At 51.8% G+C, this 22,440-nt stretch overlaps 9 protein-coding genes across 9 annotated transcripts; 2 read left to right on the top strand and 7 right to left on the bottom strand.

Annotated features, from left to right (window-relative positions):
- Nucleotides 1–1,186: 1,186 nt before the first annotated feature.
- On the top strand, nt 1,187–2,878 carry K489DRAFT_325122 (amidase; the record flags this gene model as incomplete). Its single annotated transcript, XM_033601811.1, has 1 exon — nt 1,187–2,878. One exon carries the CDS (start codon nt 1,187–1,189, stop codon nt 2,876–2,878), a length of 1,692 nt encoding a protein of 563 aa, XP_033456883.1.
- Nucleotides 2,879–3,102: 224 nt separating this feature from the next.
- On the bottom strand, nt 3,103–5,237 carry K489DRAFT_412533 (2-isopropylmalate synthase; the record flags this gene model as incomplete). Its single annotated transcript, XM_033607936.1, has 3 exons — nt 3,103–3,360; nt 3,437–5,174; nt 5,230–5,237. The coding sequence occupies 3 exons, from the start codon at nt 5,235–5,237 to the stop codon at nt 3,103–3,105; spliced, it is 2,004 nt and encodes a 667-aa protein (XP_033456882.1).
- A 706-nt stretch (nt 5,238–5,943) lies between these two features.
- On the bottom strand, nt 5,944–7,262 carry K489DRAFT_325038 (N2227-domain-containing protein; the record flags this gene model as incomplete). Its single annotated transcript, XM_033601803.1, has 2 exons — nt 5,944–7,090; nt 7,159–7,262. The coding sequence occupies 2 exons, from the start codon at nt 7,260–7,262 to the stop codon at nt 5,944–5,946; spliced, it is 1,251 nt and encodes a 416-aa protein (XP_033456881.1).
- A 312-nt stretch (nt 7,263–7,574) lies between these two features.
- On the top strand, nt 7,575–8,058 carry K489DRAFT_325212 (uncharacterized protein; the record flags this gene model as incomplete). The annotated part of the gene is made up of 2 exons (XM_033601815.1): nt 7,575–7,778; nt 7,834–8,058. 2 exons carry the CDS (start codon nt 7,575–7,577, stop codon nt 8,056–8,058), a joined length of 429 nt encoding a protein of 142 aa, XP_033456880.1.
- A 93-nt stretch (nt 8,059–8,151) lies between these two features.
- On the bottom strand, nt 8,152–9,330 carry K489DRAFT_325215 (DNase I-like protein; the record flags this gene model as incomplete). Its single annotated transcript, XM_033601816.1, has 2 exons — nt 8,152–8,414; nt 8,472–9,330. The coding sequence occupies 2 exons, from the start codon at nt 9,328–9,330 to the stop codon at nt 8,152–8,154; spliced, it is 1,122 nt and encodes a 373-aa protein (XP_033456879.1).
- Nucleotides 9,331–9,420: 90 nt separating this feature from the next.
- K489DRAFT_383404 (signal recognition particle, SRP19 subunit) lies at nt 9,421–11,005 on the bottom strand. The gene is made up of 2 exons (XM_033605596.1): nt 10,324–11,005; nt 9,421–10,241 (listed from the first exon to the last, which is right to left on the bottom strand). Exons 1-2 carry the CDS (start codon nt 10,904–10,906, stop codon nt 9,877–9,879), a joined length of 948 nt encoding a protein of 315 aa, XP_033456878.1. The 5' UTR covers nt 10,907–11,005; the 3' UTR covers nt 9,421–9,876.
- A 627-nt stretch (nt 11,006–11,632) lies between these two features.
- Nucleotides 11,633–14,321, bottom strand: K489DRAFT_396215 (kinase-like protein; the record flags this gene model as incomplete). The annotated part of the gene is made up of 9 exons (XM_033606872.1): nt 11,633–11,799; nt 11,876–12,317; nt 12,380–12,492; nt 12,557–13,058; nt 13,116–13,304; nt 13,359–13,675; nt 13,712–13,868; nt 13,896–14,070; nt 14,101–14,321. The coding sequence occupies 9 exons, from the start codon at nt 14,319–14,321 to the stop codon at nt 11,633–11,635; spliced, it is 2,283 nt and encodes a 760-aa protein (XP_033456877.1).
- A 2,428-nt stretch (nt 14,322–16,749) lies between these two features.
- K489DRAFT_59940 (uncharacterized protein) lies at nt 16,750–17,820 on the bottom strand. Its single transcript, XM_033608750.1, has one exon. It carries the CDS (start codon nt 17,532–17,534, stop codon nt 16,980–16,982), a length of 555 nt encoding a protein of 184 aa, XP_033456876.1. The 5' UTR covers nt 17,535–17,820; the 3' UTR covers nt 16,750–16,979.
- An 845-nt stretch (nt 17,821–18,665) lies between these two features.
- Nucleotides 18,666–20,704, bottom strand: K489DRAFT_59913 (uncharacterized protein). The gene is made up of 3 exons (XM_033608749.1): nt 20,675–20,704; nt 20,485–20,618; nt 18,666–20,422 (listed from the first exon to the last, which is right to left on the bottom strand). The coding sequence occupies exons 2-3, from the start codon at nt 20,566–20,568 to the stop codon at nt 18,869–18,871; spliced, it is 1,638 nt and encodes a 545-aa protein (XP_033456875.1). The 5' UTR covers nt 20,569–20,618; nt 20,675–20,704; the 3' UTR covers nt 18,666–18,868.
- Nucleotides 20,705–22,440: the final 1,736 nt, after the last annotated feature.

Below are 22,440 nucleotides of genomic sequence, written 5' to 3'. Positions count from 1 at the left end.
ATCAGTCATCATCGTCATCAAGTTTGTTAGATGCGACTTAAATGATTTCACCAAGCTGCACGTGGTCGTACCGAAAGAACAGATGTAATGATTCGAGTTACAGCCCGTCTCTCTGTGACAATAATGTAATCTGCGGTGCTGTAGATGCTCTAAACTTCCGTCGTCGTCGATGCCTACTAGTGCCTCATCAAGGATCATTCCTGCGAGCATGGTCCTCCTCTCGGGTCGCCGGGTGCTATGAGCAACGGAGCATGACGTCCATAGGAATCATTCTGAAATCTGTAAATCTCGTGTTCAGTCCCCAAAAAAAGACCTGATTAGATCTTTCCCCCTGGCGACGGATCGTGACACCCTCAACAAGACGAGCACACGTTTGCGCCACGCATCGACCATCGAGAGACATGACTGATGCATACTATAATGATATCGCTAGTCTCCCACGTTCGGAGAGACGAGTCGACATGGAATCGAGTTCAATATGCAGGAGCATGTCGGTCTCTATCGTTCTAGACTTCATATTCTATAGTGGCGGAGGGCAACACGGCTACCATCCACAGATGACGGTATTGGGTAGGGACAGCTCCAGCTCCCAAGGTTGTTTTGCTTCCCCGCTGCCACATCCGTTGTTTGACCGGGGCAAGCTCTCAATCCTACTGGCGTGATCGCATTATCACATGGCTCATCGGTGGAGCTGTGACATGGTCTGTCGGAAACTGTGAATGTCGCCGACGGGTAAAAGCAAGAGATGTCGAGTCAGTAGATCCTTTCATCCGACACGAGGAACACGTAGTCGTGGTCAGGGTCAGCTTTGACTTGCATACATGCAGCGAAGGACGGTGTCTCCAAATCGAACTGATGGAGTAGTGATGCCGCCGCTGAGCAAACCAGGTCCAACAATGGAGAAAAGAGAGGACATGGGTAGTGAGCACGAAGTCATTCACATCACTCAGGGATGTTTGCATGGTTAATACCAATCATCTAGACAGGCAAAGTATTTTGTAGGGTGGAAACTTGAAAACAGCGGAGGCAACCCTAAGCGTTATGAATAGTTCGTCACGACTCGAGAGTGATATGAATGGTACTTGCGATTGATGGTATGCCGGCGATGTCAACCTTCCAGCGTTGATTGCCTCTCAACGGTATCCTCAAGATAATTCTCATCACTGCAACCCTTAACAATCAAAGAATGCCTGATACGTGGAGAGACATTTCGGCGCGAAAGCTCGAGGAGCGCTCCAGCAGAATCCCATCTGCCTGGCGTCTTTCCGCAGAAAGCATCAAGCCCATCAGTGACAGCGTGCTTCATGTGCCACGGCGATGTGGCTTACTCGAGCCTCAAGAACTAGCGATCACCGAGGACTATGATGCTGTCACGTTGGTCGATCTACTAGCACAGGCTCACTTCAGCAGTGAAGTCGTAACGCGTGCGTTCTGCAAACGCGCTGCCATTGCTCAGCAAGTCTCGAACTGCCTGACGGAAATTCTATTCGACGATGCGCTTTCGAGAGCTCGGGAGCTTGATGCGCATCTGGCGCGTACAGGAAAGCCGATTGGACCGCTTCATGGGTTGCCCATTTCGCTCAAGGACTCCTTTAAGGTCAAGGGCTACGATGCGTCGGTAGGCGTGGCCAACATCTGTTTCAAGCCAGCGAGCGAGAATTCCGCTTTGGTAGATCTCCTTCTCAGTCTCGGCGCAGTGCTTTACTGCAAGACCAATGTGCCGCAAAGCATGATGGCGCTCGACTCGCATAACAATGTCTTTGGTCGTACCTTGAATCCGGCCAATCTCAAGTTGACAGCAGGCGGCTCGAGTGGAGGCGAGGGTGCTCTGTTGGCTTTGAGAGGTAGCATCCTGGGCGTGGGAACGGACGTCGGCGGCAGTATTCGCATCCCTGCTGCCTGCAATGCCTTGTTCGGCATCAAGCCGTCGCATGGTCGTGTCCCATTTGCAGGACAAGAGAATGGGCACAAACCCGGGTCCTCGAAGCTGATGATTGAGGCCACTGCTGGTCCTCTATCGCAAAGTCTACGAAGTTGCGAGATGTTCTTGCGTGTGGTCCTCGACGCTTCTACTCATACATCAGATCCAGATGTGCTTCCTCAAGACTGGTCCCAGCAGGTATCGCTCAGGACCTCGAAGAGACGCATTCGAGTCGGTATCATCCGGACGGATGGTCACGTCAGCCCATTACCGCCAGTAGAATCTTTTCTCAACTCTGTAGCAACCAGTCTTCGCGCGGCGATCTCGGACTTCGAAATTGTCGAAGTCGATGCAACGCAGGTCCTCTCTCGCACCAACAAGACCTTCAACGGAATCGTCTCTCTCGATGGCGCAAACACGTGGTTCGACCATTTCGAGGCAACAGGGGAGCCGCTCTCGCCTTGGCTACAAGGACGTCTCACCCGCAGGAAACAGAAGTCCATCAATGAGATCTGGGACTCCAAAGGCGCTATCTCCGAGCTGCAGAAGAAGTTCCTCGAGCTGTGGAAATCCCCAGACGGCTCGCCGCTTGATGCTCTCATCTGTCCGGTCATGCCGCATCCCGTCGCTCCCATCGATCGCTGGGGAACGCCAAACTACACCGCCGCGTTCAATCTCCTAGACCTTCCCGCCGGCGTAGTCCCGGTGCGACCGTTAACGCAGGAGGATCTCGCTGAGGAACTGCCTGGCGGCTCCAAACCTCTCAACCCGTGGGACCAAAGTAATCGGGAGCTATGGACCAAGGTGGACAGAAACGTCTACTTGGGCAGCATGCTTAGTCTGCAGGTCATCACGCCGCGCCTGAGAGAGCGGCAATTGGTGGAGGTCATGAGCCGTGTGAGCGAGGCACTTCGGCCATCAGGCGGACGGGAGAAGTCGGCACGCAGTAGATTGTAAGCACTGGAAGGCCTCGACCGCAGCAGTACGGACATACGCACCTCAAAGAAATAATGACATTACGAATGATTTTTCTTTAGTGAAATGAGGTAATCAGGGCTACCAGGGTTATCTATATATCTTCCGTCCTGTGCGGACAACTTTTGTGTAGGTCGCCGGACACATATATGCCCGCGCTCCACGAATTGAATTTTCAGATGAAGAGTTTTCTTGTTGAATCACTCTTACGGTTTTGATTCCTGCACAGTCGACGCCTCCTCCTGGGCAGGTGTTGCTTGCACATTCGACGTCGCTACATCCGGCGCACTTGATGGAGCTCCGTTCAAAGTTGCCTTGATGTCTGTGAGGTCGACCGCCGGAGTTTGAGTTCCCTCTGCGCCTTCGGTATTTTCCACGGCGTCAAGCGGAGAATGTGTGATACTGAAAGTGTTCCCGCGTTTCGGTCGGAATGGAATAGGCGTCGACGGCCTTGAGGAGAGGAACTGGATTGCAGCAAATGTGTTAGGACATGTTGCTACGCCAAGTGTGCATGTGTCATAGCACAGAGTGGTCACTTACCGAAGAAGCTGCGCCAAGCAGAGCAAACAACGATGATTGCACCACATCCTCGTGGATGCCGACACCCCACACTTTCTCACTCGAGCCCGCCGCTGTACACTCAATGTAGGCGGCGGCCTGCGATTCACGGCCCCATGGACTGGTACCTTGGATAGCATGCTCTGTGTAACCTACGATGTCCAAATCGATTCCCAAGTTCTTGAGCGCGTCCGCGAGTGCGGAGAGAGCACCATTTCCAGATCCTTCGAGATGATGCTCGTGGCCGTCAATTTCGATAACACCCTTGAACTTCCGGCGAAGATTACGATTCGTGGCCGTTTTTCCTTCGACTGGCTGTGCTGTAGGATCGGCGGTTCGTTCGCTTGTGATGTCATAATCAATGAGGGCGAATCGAGGATTGCGATTCAAATGGTAGGCATCCACGAAGAGATCCTTGATCTCGTTAGCGAGCAACTCGCGGCCAACCTGATCGGTCTTGGTCTGGATGATTCTGGAAAACGCGACTTGCAATCCACGCGGGAGGTCCAATTGAAGAGTACGTTGAATAATCCAAGCGACACCACCTTTGCCAGACTGGCTGTTGACACGAATAACCGCTTCGTAAGTCCGTCCAATGTCCTGGGGATCAAGTGGCAGATATGGCATGACCCACGGATCTTCGTGACCAGCACCCTCAGTCGTCCGCTTATTGAAACCCTTTTTGATCGCATCTTGATGAGATCCTGAAAAGGCGCAGACGACAAGTTGGCCACCATAGGGAGCGCGGGGATGTACAGGAATCTTTGTGCTTTTCTCTACAACATCAATGACACTGTTGAGATCTGAGAAGTCGATGCCAGGATGGATGCCTTGTGTGTAGAGATTTAAGCCGAGGGTGACAAGGTCGACATTTCCCGTCCGCTCGCCATTACCGAAGAGAGTGCCCTCCACCCTGTCGGCCCCTGCCATTTGCGCAAGTTCGGACGCTGCCACTGCGCAGCCTCGATCGTTGTGTGGATGCAGGGAGACGGCGATCTTGTCCCGCTCCGAGATATGGCGACAGAAGTACTCGATCTGATCAGCGTAAACGTTTGGTGTGCTCATCTCAACCGTAGCTGGAAGGTTGAAGATGATTTTGTTCTCCACTGACGGCTCCCATGCAGCCTTGACAGCCTCACAGACCTCCACCACGAAATCAGGATCTGAGTCTGAAAAAGTCTCAGGCGAGAACTCGTATGCCCATTCTTCTACTCCGGAATTTGGGTCGTCCTTAGTGAGCGATCGTGCGTACTTTGTACACTCGACCGCAAGCGCAAGACTTTGCTCATTGTTCATGCCGAAGACGATTTGTTGGAAACACGGGCTTGTAGCCAGGTAGAGATGTAGAATCGCCTTTTTCGCCCCGCGCAAGCTCTCCACGGTCCGTTTGATCAGCTCTTTCCGGCACGGCGAAAGGACTTGCAACCAGACGTCATCGGGCACGACGCCCGGCGTCGTCACCAATCTCCTTGTAAAGTCGAAATCGGTCGCTCCAGACGCGGGAAATGAAATCTCAATCTCCTTGTACCCTAATCGCACCAGCATCTTGAAGTAATTCCATTTCTGCTCGCCGTCCATGGGGTCAACCAAGGATTGATTGCCATCGCGTAAGTCGGTCGCCAGCCAACGTGGAACCTTGTCGATTGTCTTCGAAGGCCATTGACGATCAGGGATGTTGAGAGGTTTGAATTTGCGGTACTTTTTCGAAGGATCTTTGAGCCTGGAGCAAGTGATTAGTTGCAATGAACGACCGCTGTAGACGATATCGGACGAACATGGTCATCTTGACGTCGCGACTCGAATGTCGCGTTTCTCCAGAGAGTGCAGGGCTTGGTAGTCGAATGACGCGGGCTGTTGGGAAAGTATTGAGGTTGTCTCGCACAGTGAGATTCGTTCGTCAAATGTTTAGTGTCCAAGATTGAATCAAGAGATCTGACTCATTGAGGAAAATAAGAGAATGTTATTGAGGGGATAGGTAATCACTCATCAGTCTTAAGCACTTGCAGATCCGAATGACTCGCCTGCAAAATTCAATGCCAAACTACGCCGACGCGAATCTCTTTGGGCAACCAAACTTTTGCCCGGAATGCGGGGCAATTCTGACGTACCAGCCAATTTTGGGGGGACAAGGGGGACAAGACTTTCGGAGGGGTTCGCGTCGCCTACATAATCCAGTAAATAGCAGCCCGCAGTTGTCGTGTCGATAACGTCCCACAGTGGATGACTTTTTCGGAGTATTTTCTTGTGCCGACCCCAGCCGACATCAGGCGTGCAGTAAACGAGTGAGTTCATTCGCATCGACATTCGTCAGGCCTGCATGACTCAACCTTCAAAATTCTCGACTCTGGGTAATGTGCATTCCGGCTTCCCGGCAACGCGCCACAAAGCTTCCTCCGCAGATGTATGCGGAAGTGCCCGTTTCGTCACAACCGCGCCTTGAAGCGTTTATGCAACAGGCAAATGTCGAGCTCATAGTAGCTGAACAGCTATTATCGCTTTCTCGCGATCCAGAAAGTCGGATGATACACATTGTGTAACATGCTCGCAGAATCTTGGATATATCCAGTCGGGGGAGCATCTCTGTGCTCAATGACATCGAAGCCGTAGTGCTCGAGAAGAGCAAGCACTTCATCGTTGCAGAGTTCGAACGATCCAGGTTCGCCAATCCCTGCATCGATGTCCACATTACCATCCTTCCGCGGTCCTTTCTTCGTCCTACCTGATTGCTTTTCAATCTCGGCAGGAGTAGGGCCGCTTTCAAAATGCCACAGGAGTGGCCCAAGGTTGATCCAGATGCCACCAGCTGCTAAGCAAAACCTTACGGTCTCAATGTAATTAATGACATTCGGCGCAGTATCGATGAAAAAGCAGGTGGTCACGGCATTGAAGCGTTCTCGATGCTCCGATTGACGATAGAGCACACAGAAGTCTCCTGCCGTCATCGTCATACGATCGCTATAATGCACCTCTGATGCCAATCTTGTCGAAGCTTCCTCTAGATATTCAACCGGATTGACATCGGGTATTCGAACAGCTTGTAGTTGATGCGCTCGAGACTTGTGATTGCTGAAATTCAGAGCCCACGGGTGAAGCTTGTGCGCGCCAGCACCACCGACTAAATTGAGAATATAATTCGAGGCAATCAGCTGATGATAGGATATTTCATTGCCTTCGACTGTCCAGCCAGCTGCACAAAGCTCAAAGACAAGCCTACCAAGTCCTGCGCCCGGCACAAGCACCTTGCATTGGTGCCGCTCACTCGGAGCAAGATCCGAAAAATGCTTTTCGAGCGCTGACATGATTGGAACAAAAGCGGCTTGCCGCTCTGGCAATCCTTCAAACGCCCAATCGCGATACATTTGGCGTATCGTTGAGCGAGCTTTGTCTAGATCGCTAGGTCTTGCACAGTTTTTCCATCGATGATCCTCAGCTGCGATGCCGAACGAAGGAAGACCTACGGCAAGGATTGCTTCAGCAATCTCAGCATTGCTTTCTATTGCTCGATCTACTGCAGCAAAAGTTTTCAGCATCGAGATGGGTGGCGACGATAGCACATCATTTTGAGCTGATGGTAAAGCATAGAACGATTGTCGTCGGATGTGGGTAATGTTGTAGTGTGCGGCTCGTCGATATTGTCTGTTGATATTCGGATTCATGAGCCGCGAATTCGGCATCAATCTCCGTGTGTTGGTTTGTGGTCATACCGGAAGGAGTCCAGGGTGGCATATAGGATGCGCGCCTCCTGTGGATCAGACAAAGGGTCAAACCCATATTCTTGTGTTCCGGTGTTCTGCTGTTCTACAGCCATCGCGACAACGCCCAAAGGTCAATAAGTTTGGCCCAGTTAGGCTAGGAGTTGTGCTTGAACGTGCAGTAGATTTCAAGCATCAGCATTGATGGGACCTAGAGTCCATTATTCTTGCGCTGTTCAATTCTCGCGACTTTCTGAAAAAGTAAAGAATGTACGTCACTTCAGTCGGTAGAAACATCGAGGTATGGAAAGAGGTCACAAGTACGTTGACCTATGAAGTGCCACGACTTCTGGCAAAGGGCTTGTACATGAGTTGACGATAATTCAATCAATGTCATCAACTTCATCACTTTCATCTTCATCACAACAATGGCGGCAGTGACCGGAATCCCTGTGAATGACGTGAACGATCACAAGGAGTTGGCTGTAGAGCTTTCCTCAAGTCCAGGCACACGTATCAACCTACACCTCACCACTTACGCTACCTCACTCCTGCTCTTTGTTGCAACGACCACCATAGATAGTGGTGATGGCATTGCTCCGCTGGGTAGTTTCGTCTACGCTATGCCTGATGTATGATTGCCAAGGTAGAAATGTCGCATTGACGCCCATCGCTAAGCTCTTGCAGAGATACAATCCTACCCAGCCAATGAGCACAGCCTTATATACAGTCCCGTCTACGTTAGATTTCGCGACTCGCCTAGCCAAAGTCCTTGCACGAAGACTCAAGATTCCCTGCTACGTAGGTGGCGGCATCAATTTGTCCAATGCCGCTGGTGGTGGCACGGTCGAAGAAGAGACCGAGGCTTTCCGGGCGATTGTGGACGCAGTGGTCGCGCAGCACGGAGCATAGGACGGTGACCCCTTCTGAGTGAACTTATCATCATTGCTGTATCCAATGGCATGACCTTAAGTTTCGAGCGACAATGGCTGGGGCATGCTTGGGTCAATCGTTCGAATTTTTCAACGTCTCCTTGAACCTCAACATGACAGAAAGTGGAACATGATCACTGGTGCCTCGATCACGACGCGTTTCCTTGATGTCTGCGCCTTTCAGACAGTTCTCGATGGATTTTGAGATGAGAATCATGTCAACTCTGTCGCAGCTTGACCCAAAAACGACACCTCGAGGATAATATGTATAGCCTTTGCGTGTCGGATGCAGCGTACGGAAAGTGTCAATCATTCCTAAGGGATGCCCTTCCTTTGCTAATGTCGTCGCTTCCTCTCCAACATCGGTGCTACGATCAGCTCCTTCAGCGCCACCGAAAAATTTGGCCTCAAAATCCGCCCGGTTGAGACAGTGTTGCCGCGGTACGGTGCGTAGGTTCGGATGTCCGTCGAGAGCGGATCTCGCAACATTCATATCACCCGCTAGGACCACTGCGAACCCTTGCTCCTCAAGCATTCGACATTCCTCTTGCAATTTTCTGTGGACTTCCAGCTTACGATCGTGCCTGGTTCCAATGATCTCTCCCGTCCTCGAATCCTTGTACGGACTGTCCGTCCCATTGAGGGCATAAACGTTGATGATGGCCAATCTAGGCACTGCTGGAGAACCCTTAGTTTCGCAGATGCAAAAGCGGCCTTCGGCGTCCCAGTCAACTTTTCTCACCCGCGCGACCTCCTTCTCGAAGAAGTCTTCGCGGATGATGCTGCAGACGCCATAGACCCTCCGGCCAAATCCACGAGCGTTATGCGGGTCTGAAGGAAGGCAAAAGTGGGCGATGTAAGGAGGTTCGTCGCCCTCCGCATCGGCTCGCCTTGTCCTTAAGGACCGCTGGATAGCCCTCTGTGTGGAGAGATCTGTTGCTTTTATCTTCACTTCTTGTAGCAGTAGCATGGTAGGCCATTGATATCGTCGGAGGACATCTTTGAGGCTCTCGTTTACAGGTGCTAATCTCGTCTGTGCCTGGTTCTCGACCTTGGGTATAAAGAAATTCGTTATTTCTTCCTGCACAAACGGAGCAATGCCGTTGATGTTCCAGCTATATATAGTTATGTCGGACGATACAACATCAGCCTCTGACGGTTGCTCGGTGGGTGCTTCAGACAACTTTTTCCTCTTGAGCGGTGGTGGCGAGACGTCTTGGGGCTCATCGTCGCGCCACGAGCGTCGCGGCATTTGCTTCTTGTTCCTGTTTTGTTTCGCACAAGGAGAAGTTGAAATGAAGGGGATGAAATGAAGTGAATGAAGGACACCAAGCAGTAGGGTCACGTACCCCGCTAAACTTGTTACACGATAGGAACAGAATGAAGAGTATTTTTGACTTGTCGAGATGTATGCGCCTTCACGCCAGACAAAACTACAGAATGGCCAATGTCTGCAACCGTAACCCTTGCATGGTAATGACAGAGGCGATGCCACACGAGATGTACCCGATCTCCGGGATAGATGCACTATCGTATCCCTACATGTTCGCCATATTTCCATCCCGACTTCCAAGATGCTCAAAACCGGTCCAGAATGAAGACGAGCCCCCTGGTCGTGATCATGTACGCCTGACTTACTAGACCACGCTGAAAGCATTGTGCAAGCTGCACAGGTGTAGACGCAAAGATTTGTACCGCGTCATTCGCTGTACAACGAGAGCCATCTCAGCAAGAGGCCATGAAAATGTTCCTCTTCGATGCATCCTCCAGCATAAAATTTGACAGACCTCTCGATGTCTCATTTCTTCTTCTTCTCTTTGACTTTCTTGACGCTCCCACCAGCTCCGCCGCCTCCCATTCCGCCCATTCCACCCATCCCGCCGCCAAGCGCACTCAGCATATCCGGATTGATCCCTGGAGGCAACTGCCCACCCATCTCATTCATAACATCCTGCAAGAAATTGTCCGACACACCGCCGCCGGATAACGCCGGCGAATGAAGCGGGAGAATCTGGCCGATTTTGGATCCTCGAGGGATGGCGGGTGGAAGGATCTTGCCGTCCTTGGGCATGGGCATGCCCTGGATCCGGAAGCGCATCGGCGACGCTGTTGTTGTGGGATGTGATTTGAGGTATGCAGCGATCAACTTGTAGAGGTAAGATTCTGCGAGTGGGAATCTGTCAGTGATCTACTCGTTCCAAACCCCAGAATCGGGATACGGGGAGAGCGCATTGAAGAGACGTACTGTTTTGAATCTTAGAACTGATAGGTGCACCGTCTTTCTTGATCAGGACCTTCACGCGACCCGGGTTCGCCCAGTCTTTCGGATGAGTCTTGGTAGGCTCGAAAACAATCTGCAGTGGTACGCCCTTTGTCTGACCGATATGCTGGAGCGCATCGACGATATCTCGCGCCAATGGGTTCGCGGTTGCATCGCCTTTGCTCACTCGTCGTCCGTCCTCCCTACTCCGTGAGCTGTCGAAGTATACAGGGTATATGCATTGGAAGTGCTTGCTCGCTGCTTGCTGTTCGCGCTGTAGTCGTTCGCGATCGGCCTCGGAAAAGCGTGGAAGATTGCCCGCGGCTTGTGAGTTCTGTAAGAGTTTTTGCATATCCTGAGGTGACAATCCTGTCGCGCCGTCATCGTCGTCGTCATCGTCGTCGTCGTCATCGTCGTCGTCGTCGTCGTCGTCGTCGCCGTCGGCAGGTCTCGTGGGACCTAGGTTTCCTTTTTGCGGCCGCGCGAAGTCGAAGGCATCTAAGTCCATCTCTTCCGGATCGTCGGCGAAATTGTCATCGTCGACTTCTTCGATTCTTGGGTTCGCCATTTTGAGTGTTGAAATCTGATTTGGCGCAATCGTGAATCAGCTGTTCACTTGGATTCTTGCCCGCAAGCTTGAATGTCTGCTACGAACAATAGACAGACCCTCTGTCACAGTACGGAGCACCCCTCCACAAGTCCGTCCGATGAGATCAGATGTGGGATGCGGTTCGATTCCGCGCGAAATCTTGGCCCATCGCTCTGTCCGATCTGAATATTGTCTACATATGGATACACGACAAAATACACATCAAGGTTCGCTTGAAGCTGATCCACCTTGCTGGCGATGAATAATGGTCACGACTAGGCATGAATGTATTCATACGTAGTGCATGACTATACGAGCCGTTACGAAGACAGACAGAAAAACCAATGCCGCTCTCAAACTTGACGCTTCTGAAGAACAAAGATAAACGTTCCGGCACAGTGCATGCCATCGTGCATCCAATTCGTGACCGACATAAAGTTGCATAAAACCCCCCAGAATCCCAAACAATGATTACTCCTCCCTCGTAATCCCGAATTCATGAAAAGCAATTATTAAAGCGCTCCAGCACACGTGCCGGTTTCGATCGCGTTCGCGCCAGAGGGCGCACGTGTGCCTGGTCGGTGTATATGTCCTGTCCCAAAGGAAAGTCAATGCAGGCTGCGCTTGTCCCATTTTGCACCTCAGAGTGCATTGAGAGTGCCATAAAATAAGAGAAATCATGCCAAGCATCTGAACGATGGCCCATCAAAAGAATCTCCAACTCAGACATGCTGAGGACGTGCGCCATTCCAAAAGAAGTCCACAACGAGAAGAGAGTGCCGCCGAAAGTATGAAACCACCCATGCGCCAACCACAAATCTCAATCCATCCCATTCCTCCATCATCTTCTTGTGGCCCGGTAAACTGGTTTGCTATACCGACGGCCGTCATCTGCAGTTGCTAATCGCTCTTCAGGTCTTGGGGCTCGGTAACTCGGCTTGTTCCAACTCCTCCCCTCATCCTCGTCGTCTGGCTCATCGTCGTTTTCGTCATCATCCTGCTCCTCAGTCCGCTCCCTTTCCCGCTCTTGCTCCTTTCTTTCTTTCTCGTATCGGATCCGTGTCGCCTCCGTTCCGTCGTCCTGAACGATCTCCGAGAACCAAGGATGTGTAAGAGCCTCCCGAGCTGTGATCCGCTTTTTGGGGTCGTACACGAAAATCTTTCTTAGAAGATCAAGAAATAGCTCGTTGAACCGACACGTTGGGGGCACAATCTCCTCGAGCCGTTTCATCGCTCGCACGAATTTCCTAGATTGTCGTGGAGTTTCCGGACTCGGGTAGATGAGCTTGTTGTTTTTGAAAAAACGAGCTGCACTGGTTTTGTCGTTTCGTTTCGTAATCTTCTTTAGTTCCTGGATGAGGTGTTTGTCTATCTCCTTGCCAGTCACCGCCTGTAACACCAATTATCAGCAACTGGTATGTTAAGAAGCGCATACGTTTGTTCAAAACGCACCTGCATCATGCTAAGATGCTCTGCACAATCGTGGGTCTGAAACAGAGCATCACCGGTCCAGCATTCCACCAAAATGCATCCCAAAGACCAAATGTCGATAGGGTGACTCCAGCCTATGCGATAATCAATAATCAATAATCCGTCCTTGTCAAACTCGTTTGCTTTTTTCATTCTTACCAATTCCCAAGATGATCTCTGGAGCCCGATAGTGCCGAGTGCTGACTACCGAGCTGTGGTACTCATCGTCAAAGGTGGCACTTCCGAAATCAATCAGATTTATTCGTGGACTCAACAAGACTCGGCGGAACTTGGCCGAGCGTGCTGTGAGAGTACTTGAGGAGGGGATGTTCCGGTTGTAGGTGAATGTCTGGTAGGCGTGGCTGAGAAGCAGGATATTTTCCGGCTTGAGATCCGTGTGAATGAGGTTGAGGTCGTGCAGAAAGGCGATGGAACCGAGTAATTGGCGGGCGAAGGCTTGAATTTGTGATCCTGGAAATGGCACGAAACCTCCACTTTTTAGGAAGTCGAAAACTGAAAGACCCAGAAGTGGCGTCACTATGCAAATATGGCCTCGCCAGTCGAAGCATTCTCGAAGTTGAATACATCGATTCCGGTTGTATTCGTCTGCGGTTTTCAGGGTCTGCAATACCCGTAATTCGATGCGACTGGCATCACGATACTGTGAAAGATATTAGTGATCGGACCTGAGCTGCAATCCGGTAGGTCATCAATCTACCTTTGGCACTGCCCGGATAATTTTGACAGCGACCTCTCTCCGAGTCCGTGCATCAATGGCTGACACGACCTTTCCGAAAGTTCCTTGACCAAGAAGCTTCACTATCGTATAGTATTGCCCCAGCTTGCTGCCTTCGTGGACGATGTAATGACCGTCCTCGTCGTCAATCTGCTCTGTGGGCACTCGGCGCTGAAACATGTCAAATTAGCGTTTGAATTGCACGTGATAGCATCTTCGACATACCTCTTCCACCAATGGCACATAGACCTCCTTCTGCTTGCGGGTCTGTTTGGCAGGTGGGATATATTCGCCATATTCGGCGAGATAACCTTGAGGATTAAGACCATCTGCATAGCCTTGTCGAGAGAAATCTGCATCGGCTTGGCGGCCTGTTCGTTTCCGCTTATGTCCTATTTGAGCGGTTGCGTGGCGGCTGCTGCTCGATGTTGATGTCAATGAGGTAGCGGCAGTGTTGGGATAGCTTTCTGCGGAATTGCCATTTGAATATGAATGCATAGTGTCGCTCGTGCTATATGATGCGGCTTCATTGCTCCCTCGTGCTATCCGCCTTCTTTTGTCTGTATGTTGTGCGTTACTTGAGCTCGTCGCCATGGGCGGCAGTCGTTGGACAGTGGCAGGCGGAGCTGGACTGTCATCATCATGAATTTCAATGATTTCGGCAGGTGGTCGGCCTCCATAGAAGGCAACCCAATCGACTGGTCCGCGCTCTTTCCGCTTGCGAGCAGTCGCAGTCTCATTGTCATGTGGTGACGACTGGACGTCGCGAGAATGCGCGGGTGGCATGAGTTCGGGTATGTGTTCTGGGGCGCGCGACGCTGAGGTTGTTGGTGGCGGCAAGTACCGCGTTTGGAGGCTCGATGTGCTGTTCGCTCGACTTAGATTTTCGTCGTGTTGATGTTGTGAGAGGCCAGTGTGGTAATTGTGCTCGGCACCACTTCGAGGTTGACTATGAGTTTTGCTGTACGCAGGATTGCTCATGCCACTCTCCGGTCGCGGTGGAGGCAAATGCCGAGCGGAGAGATTGCTCGAAGGCCTTGAAGGTATATTGTGGAGATAGTTGTTGCTGAGGTTGCTCGATGGTCGTGGAGGCGGTAATAGACGATCTTGCGGTGCGGGCAAATACCGCTGATGGTCTAAGTGTTGATGTGGTGGTAATATCTGCATCAGTGTCTGCGGAGTCGACATTGCGATGCGTTGACTTCAAGAGATCCGACGAGGATTGCTCCCGCACGGCTGGCGCAGTTGCCAGCGCCGTACTTATCGTGCTTGTATCTTCTCTTGCGGGTTTTGACTGGCCTTAGTATCGTGGCCAGTCTTGATGTCCGATCACTCTACTGAAGCGCTCAATCCGAGGATAATGACGTGGCTCACCAGTCGATTGGCGTTTTGGACAAGCCCCAGGACTCACTATCGGTTCTCGTTCAAGGTCGTGCCGACGGGCGAGATTGTTCGAGTGGTATTGATTGTGGGAAAAGGTGCGACGTCGGTTGTAAGAGCCTGGAGGTGTCGTGTTGGTTCTGACGGGCTTGCTGGCGAGATTGTTCGTCGGGTGAGAAGCTGAATTGCAGAAGACCTGAGCAGAATTGGAGGGCGGAGAAGAGTCTTGACGTGCTGCAAGGGAACGTCTAATTGCATATGATCGAGGAAGGATATTGTCGAAAAGGACAAGCTCGGTGGGTGCTGCTAAGGAAAATCGAGCCGCGAGGTCAGACCGCGAGGCATTTCGATGGCACACAAGATGCATCTACTGCTGGAGCGAGAGAACACCGCCCGAGAACTACAGTGGTCTGTACGTGCTGCTGCGCTGTAGCAGCGACAACAGCGGTAGTGGAGTGGACCGCCATCGCACTACCACGAGGTTCTGCCGTCAGTGCCAAACGGCTAGCGCCGCCGAAGCACGACGACAACCGGCACGGAGCCAGCCAGCCAACCACGAAAATGCATTGTGTCGCAAGCCCGAGCCTTCAGAGGACTCTCGCTTTATTTTGGGGCTGATACAATTGCTTGCTGCTCGGTCGTCTGAAGGACGAGATGGGCGGAATTGTTTTCATCGCGCACGCACGCACAATCACATATTCACTCAACAAGTGTGTGTCCCGGGTCAATAATACAGACGGACGGTGCTGGACAGGAGCTCCCACCCATCCTCAAACACGGGCATCGTCTGGCACAATCATGTACTAGTACTTTCAGTACCACTCGTGGGCATTCTTCACTTTACCAGATTGCAGGTGTTCACTACAAAGACGTCCCGTGTGCCTTCATACAGGAATGACGGAACTTGACATGTCCTCTCCAAAATCTTGTACATGCCACACAAGTCATCAGATGAGTGAGGCAAGATTTGCCATGAGCGCTTGATCCAATTGCCGTTGTGTGGACGAGGTGCTGTGCTGTCCGCATGATCGCAGCCGACCGCCCACCCATCGCCCCAGCATTGTTCGGCGAGAGGTGCTCGAACCGCACTTCTCATCAGTCTCGAAGCGGGCAATTACTGCCATCTGACGTTTATCAATCCGGTCGCACCGTTGCAATTGGAACAGACGGATCGGCTTCACTTGATGACTGATTGACGTGCGTGCTTGGACATCTTTCCCTACAATTCTCTCCAGGCGCCACGTGACGAGAAAGTGATCCTGTGTTTGACTCGGGTATCCACCTACCTAGTTTCGCAAGGGTGTCCCATGTTTGAGATCTGTGACGCGTGAGACGGAGGGACTGCGACATCATTTGTATTTGTCGTTGAAGAAAGTCACTCCGCCCGTGCATGCGTCTCCTGCTTCATAATTTTGTCAACAACTGAACGGTCTTTCAGAGTGGTATTTTTCCATTCACAAAAGTTGTTGCAGACCTCGATGGCCTGCTTGCGGGATGCACGTCGACACCACAACGGCGCCGCTCCCGTCGATCCCGCCGCCGCTGCCTTTGTGCGAATGACGAGCATTCCGTCCTTCTGGGATCCTTCGATTATCGCAGGTGGTCGCGGTGTGGTGCATCCAACGTAATGTAAGAATCCTTATGATCATAGCCCAACTGCTCTTTTGCTTTGTTCATTATTCACATATTTATGGATACCTAGGTAGCTATATCATGGAGCTCACCACATTATTAAGACAGTGTGACGGGGAATCCAAGATCTTCCATTGTTCGTTGCGGCCCGTGCACAGGTCCTCTCATCCCAGCTCTCCAACTCGCTCCATGCAGGCGCTGAGAGGAATGGTGAGGATGGCGCCGGGATTGCTTGCTGCAGGAGACGGCGTCGTCGCTTTGCCCTGCCTGTCGGCGGCGGCGTTTCGCCATCACACACCGCAACCTGCTTCACATTTGGCTTTTCTTTCTCCTCTTTTCGCATCTCAAGTTGTGTACTGCCGAGACTGTACATTTCTGTACGTAACTCAAAGCACTGTGAGAATGACGCCCTGGCGTTGTGTCCGAATATACACAGTCCGATGGCTTATCATCCCAACTGCATCCATTCGCGTGCTTCAGGACGTACGCTCTTCATTATTACTCTATTCTGATACTGCCACCTTGCTCCGCACAATCGCATTGCCGCCTCTTGGAGAGCTCGCCACTGGGAACAACTCCCAGGTTGTGTACATACCTACTATATAGTAGTACCTGTATACATGCACGCCGGTCACTTTGCTTTCGCAAATGACGATCTCCCCGTTGTGGCTTGACTCGTGGGACAGGGCTTTGCCATTCGCTTCTCTCACAGGGAAAGCCCTCTCTTCGATGTCTCAGCGCCCGGTCGCTTCAGCCTCCTGAGACACGATTAAGATGAAGGGCAAGGGGACTGACACCGATGTTTGTTTGCCTCACCGCAGAAGGGCACACAAATCAAGGAGAGACAAGCACGGCAAACTTCTCAGTAGAATGCTGCATGGTCAGCGCAGTTCCCGGACACCGGATTGAAGTTTGCAAAGCTGCTGGTCGGCTATCCCAAAAAAATCCTCGTGCGTGATGCAGGTGGCCTGCAGGCTTGCGGCATTCCACTTCGAGTATCTGCACGGCGACCTTTTCCAGACGCATCGCCGTCGCTCTCATCGTAGTGTAGGGTTGTGTTTCTCCCTTCCTTGTTTGTCGACATGCCATACTGCATCTGTATGATAAGCCCGATCTCATCAAGGCTGATGACCACGGGGACAGCGCCGGTGGCAAGTGAGCAAGCAAGCTTGCCCTCTTTTTGGCAACTGCCCAGATGGTTTGGCGGGTGCTCATGCGCGTGCAATGTGACGAAGCTGGCACCATGTCCGCCGACCGCCCTTCATGCCCAGGTGGGCACGATCTCTTCCCGTAGGTAATACTACAGTATCTACTTGAAGGACGGACTTTCCAATGTATGTAGCATTTTGCTGTGCATTTACCTCTGTACTCCCTACGCATACACGCCATCGCACTAGGTTCAGGCTCTGCAATGCACGGCCTTGAGCACTGTGTGCCATGTATCTAGGCATGCACTGGCATGCCTCTCACACGCGGACATACATCACCCAAACAACGAATTGGTCCTGCGGCAGCGTCAACATGGGTCTTCGATCTTTCAACGACGCGACAGTAAGGAACGGTGGACCTGTCCCCGAATGGTTCGCGTTGAGGCATTGCTCCCTGTCCGCCCTGTATGAACGGGCCTGTCATCAGCCGGCACATCTCGCCAGCGCCATCCGGACGGTCCCCGATCAACAACGGTTTGTCCCAAGTCTTCACCTTCATCAATCAAATTGTCATCCGATCAGAAGAAGTGACACATGGCACGTTCTAGCCCGATGATGAAGCGCCTTGTCGTTGCTTGTGAGATCAGAGTAGGAGAAGATCATGAGTCATAGAAATTCAACATACAGTATGATCACTCTACAGTAGATTTGGCTCTGTCGTTCAATGGGACTACTTGGGTGATCAGACCCACCTTGCGTACGTGACCTAGACACGACCCTCTCAAGGTCCGAAGTTTTCCAACACGAGGTGTTGGGCTGCCGGCCACACCACTGCCATCACACAGAGTTTCATCATGTCAGCGGCAGGACGTTTCAACGCCCTCGCATGTTTTCGCGCTCAACGCATCGAAGCAGCGGGAGACCCAGCGTACTGGAAAGCCCAACACTGGTATTCACGAAGGGCAGATTCTCAACATCGAACGTCGAAATGGCCGGAGGGAAGATTATCCGATATCAGAATAGAGAGAATCAGCATCGTTCATCCACATTCAGCGCCATTGGTATTTGCTAAGCTCGCCTTGCGTAATAGCAGCCCTCGAGATCATCAATGTCCACATGAGCGTCGTTTGATCACACCTGCTGGTGTCATCGTCAAACGAAGGACTTGAGAGCCAGCTGACTGGTCGGCTCGTGCGTTGGTGTCTCAATGACTGGTCATCGAGTGCGGAATATATATCGTGGGAAAAGAAAAAGGTAGAATTCAAATATATGATTTCTTGTGTGCAGGTGTGCTATGTATGTGTGCGTACTCAGAAAAGTGTACCATGGCAAGCAGTGCGACCAAATCCAACGACAACAGTAAGAGTCTACACACAAGTCGAGGGCGACCTTCAAAGCTTTAGCCCCTTCTCTATGATTCCGCGATACCTACAGGAGATCGCCGGCGCTGGCGATCTGATAATTGTCGTTTGCACCGTGTGTTCCAATGTTCAAGCACGATTTCGCGCGCGCAACGAGACACGTCTCGCTCTTTGCTCGATGCATCAAGGGCTCGTGAATTCGATCGAGGGAACCCTATTTCCTCGTCGGGTTCCCGGCCTTGTGGATCTCCTGCCAGGCACTCTCGAAGCCTCTCTTGACCTCCTTGTAACTTACGACACAGACATGTTGCTCGTCTCGGCTGACCAACTGGATCTTCTCCTCGATCCCAGCATCCAGCTTATTCAAACAGGTGATGATGTGGCCAAGATCGAGAACTGGACGTCCTTCGTGGTCCACCTGGTGAAAGACATAGTCACGGAAAAGTTTGAGGTAGTAGCGCTCGCCCGTCTCGGACCAGGCAGAACCGGGCTGGTTCAGAAGCGCTGGGTTGTTGCTAGCAATAGGCGTGCTGCTAGTGTCCGGCCGCTCTAGGATAATATTGAGCTTCGCTAGGAGTCGGACCAGCCGGCCATTCTCGAGTTCGCGCATGAGAACAGCTGTGGTCTGGTCATTCTCCTCGAATGCACTATCGAGGGTGCTCATGACCTTGTCTGCGATGTTGGTCAAAAGTGACTGTACGGTAAACTCGCCTGACTGGCCAGACTGGTCGCCAGGCGTCGCGGAAGTTTGTAGCACGAGTCGCTGGAGACACGTCTTAAGGCGCTCGCCATACGTCTTGCCCACTTGTTCCAGTGATCGGGTTGTGTTCGCATTTGCATTAATGCTACGGGCTGCAATGCTGAGCACCAGCCTGCCGAGACTAGTGAGATCATTTCGCTGCAACTCGTGGGGCGCTTGTCTTTGTTCGAAGTTCAGAATGTCGAAGATCCCGCAGCCGTTGAGTCGAATGCGGCCCTTGGACGTCACAAGAATCTTGGAGGGCGTAATCGTTTGTGCAGCAAGGCCAGCTTCGTGGATCGTCTTCAAAACGTTCGCCAACTGGACGAGATATGCCCAGAGCTCACTTTCTTCGATATGTTGAGATGGCAGGCGTACGTTTCTGCCGGGTGCAAAATACTTTTCCGCCAGTGTCTGCGATCTGGGGTGATAATCAGTCACGACGACGAGTGAACTGTCCCCGAACCATCGTCCGGTGAAAGCGTCATGGACCTGCACCAAATTGGCGCTGATGATGCGCTTCCACGCCTGAATAGAGCGAATGGCATGTGCATTAGATAGTTTGAAGCCCTCTAGGCGCCGCAAAGCATAGATGCGGCCATCCCGGTACGAGGTAGCCTTATAGACCCAGCTTGAATATCCAAAAGTCGCTGCGCCTTTCTGCTGACCCGTGTCAAGTGCCACCAGAGAATGGAAGTATTCGACAGTCTGAGGAAGTGTGCTGTTGGCAAAGCTCTGGAGCGCAGCTTCCGATTTCCTTTGTAGATCTTCTCTGAGATCGTCCGGAATGAAAAAGTCCGCCGCAGTTCGCTGATAGGGAAGGATGTTTGCTCGTTGCGGCCCAATGGGTGTGTAGAGATGGTAGTTCAATGGATATTTGTAACTCGAAGCGTCTTGATAGAATTGTGGGGCTGCGGCCTCGGCGTTTGTTTGTGCGTATGGATTGACCTGTACCGACGCGGTTGACAGACCATGCAGCGCCGATTGTGTCATGAAAGGGTCATTGTAGGCACCGATTTGCGCTTGCAGCTGTGCGTCAAGCTTGCATTTAAGTCAGCGCAACTTCAATTGAAAGAGATGTGATTTCCTACCTGGGGCGTGGTTGTCAGGAAGTTTTGTCCTGGTATGAACTCAGCAAATGCCTGAGTCGGCTGAAAGGCCTGCTGATGCATCATGTCCCCGGATGGCTCTTTATTGTGTGATATGACGGCGGGGGTTACAGTTCCTGTAAAGTTTGTCAGAACGCGTACAATTCTTGTACCACTTCGTGATGCTCTCTACCTGAACCTCGTGGGGTAAAGGCAGCCGCGGCTACTGCTTTCGGCGTTATTCCAACTGCCGCTGCAGATTGTACGTTGCCTGATCGTGGCAAAAAGGCCGGCGACTCGACAGTCAGTGACTTTTTGGACCTTCCACAAGTCAGCACATCTCTATGAACATGAGTTGTATCAGACTTACATGCTAAGAATATCTTGGTTCAATGTTGTGAAATCATGATTGAAGTTACAAGTTCCTATGTGCAGAGTGTCAGCAGCACAGCCCGAATCGCTGATCATCCGGCATTTCGAAAACGTACCCTCCTGATATTTGCGGCACTGTGGGCCGTTACGGCATAATGTCGTGCTCAGTGGTTGGCGATTTTCAAGACGGTTGCTGGATGACGAGGAAGAAGAGGTATATCTCCTGGCATCTCCCGACATACGAAAGGGGACTGTTGCCATAGCATGCCGGCTTCGCTAGACCTTCGAATCGCAGCTACAACATGTAACTCCCAAGGGCTATCAAAGTGGCTACATCCAGTCACGTAGTCCAGTGTAGCCGATAGTAGACCCTCAGGTGCACCTTGAGTTGATTCTGTGGTCGGGCCTGGTTGGGTGTGGTAGCTGGCGGGAACCTCAGCACGTTTATTTCTTTGACAGCAGTCGAATATCTCGGAGAATCCACTCAGAGATGATTTGGTCCGATCACGTGAGTCGAGATAGATTGGATATTGCGAGCGATAGTTGGAATGAAAGATCCCTTCTCGTCAAGCGAAAGCAATTGTTGATCTGATTGATACGTTCGTTGGAGTGGATCGCCAGAAATATCGGCTTACGTGCTCAGGATCCACCAGTCAGCGCTTTAGTGGTTCGAGTCCGGACGGCTTGTGCGATGGAGTCAGCAGAGGGTAACTTGAGGCGGCTGTCATATGAGTGGTGGCCATCAGTCTCTAACGGCGCAACGTCGCAGCTCAGAAGACATGAAAGGCACTTGCATATGGAAGCGCATAATGATGCCTCTCACATACAGGTATGATTCCAGGTGGTAGATTGTGTACTGCTTTCACCCTGTCAAAGGTAGTGCCACCCGATCACGCCCAAAGAAATGGCAGGACGAGCTAGCAGGACAGATCTATTCGTGCAGGATGAAATGCTTCACGGCACGGACCTTGCCATGACGTTACGGGACAAAAAAGCCGAAATTGTTCAAGCAGGCAGACTGATGCTTGTGCACTGAAGCAGCATTGAGGATTCGATCGAATGTAGACGGTGCTTCCAGCGGCTCAGCGAGGCTTCGAGCAGGTGGGTAATGGAGATTCGTTCGACTCCAGGGCTGGATCAGGCGGACATGTGGACTGATGAGGATTCTCCAGTCAGCTACCTAGTACTGCAGCAGGCTGTTTGGTGTGAGTTCTTGTGCGCTTCTTCCCCGCGTAGTCTATTGTGCACTACAACTGACCGCCGGCACACGTGTGTGTATTATTACATAATTTCGGTCTGCCTAACGCGGGGAACCCCAACGCGGTCCATACCCCAACGCGGTCCACAATTTTGAACACAACAACGCGTCAACTTCAACACGCAATGGCTACACCAAAACGCGTGCAATCGTCCCTAAAAGAGGGGAGTCTATTGCTTGCGATGTCAGCTGTCAGATCAGGTGCCAGCCGCTCCGTAGCAGCGGCAGCGAGAGACTATAAGGTCTCAAAAACGACGTTGCTCCGGAGACTCAAGGGAATCCCCTCTCGAGAAGATTGGAAGCCAGGGACTCTGAAGCTCAGTCCTATT

This window comes from Dissoconium aciculare (assembly GCF_010015565.1).
Source record: "Dissoconium aciculare CBS 342.82 unplaced genomic scaffold K489scaffold_12, whole genome shotgun sequence".
Classification (NCBI taxonomy): domain Eukaryota; kingdom Fungi; phylum Ascomycota; class Dothideomycetes; order Mycosphaerellales; family Dissoconiaceae; genus Dissoconium; species Dissoconium aciculare.
This window is presented reverse-complemented; position numbering and strand designations above follow the sequence as displayed.

What these genes read in the sequence shown, in the direction of transcription:
- K489DRAFT_383404 (XM_033605596.1), bottom strand. Translation starts at nt 10,906, where the DNA reads ATGGCGAACCCAAGAATCGAAGAAGTCGACGATGACAATTTCGCCGAC. An exon ending in CAGTTCTAAGATTCAAAACA is followed by an intron (nt 10,242 to 10,323) that starts GTACGTCTCTTC and finishes TCCCACTCGCAG; the next exon opens with AATCTTACCTCTACAAGTTG.
- K489DRAFT_59940 (XM_033608750.1), bottom strand. Translation starts at nt 17,534, where the DNA reads ATGGCGTGTATGCGTAGGGAGTACAGAGGTAAATGCACAGCAAAATGC.
- K489DRAFT_59913 (XM_033608749.1), bottom strand. Translation starts at nt 20,568, where the DNA reads ATGATGCATCAGCAGGCCTTTCAGCCGACTCAGGCATTTGCTGAGTTC. An exon ending in TCCTGACAACCACGCCCCAG is followed by an intron (nt 20,423 to 20,484) that starts GTAGGAAATCAC and finishes CTTGACGCACAG; the next exon opens with CTGCAAGCGCAAATCGGTGC.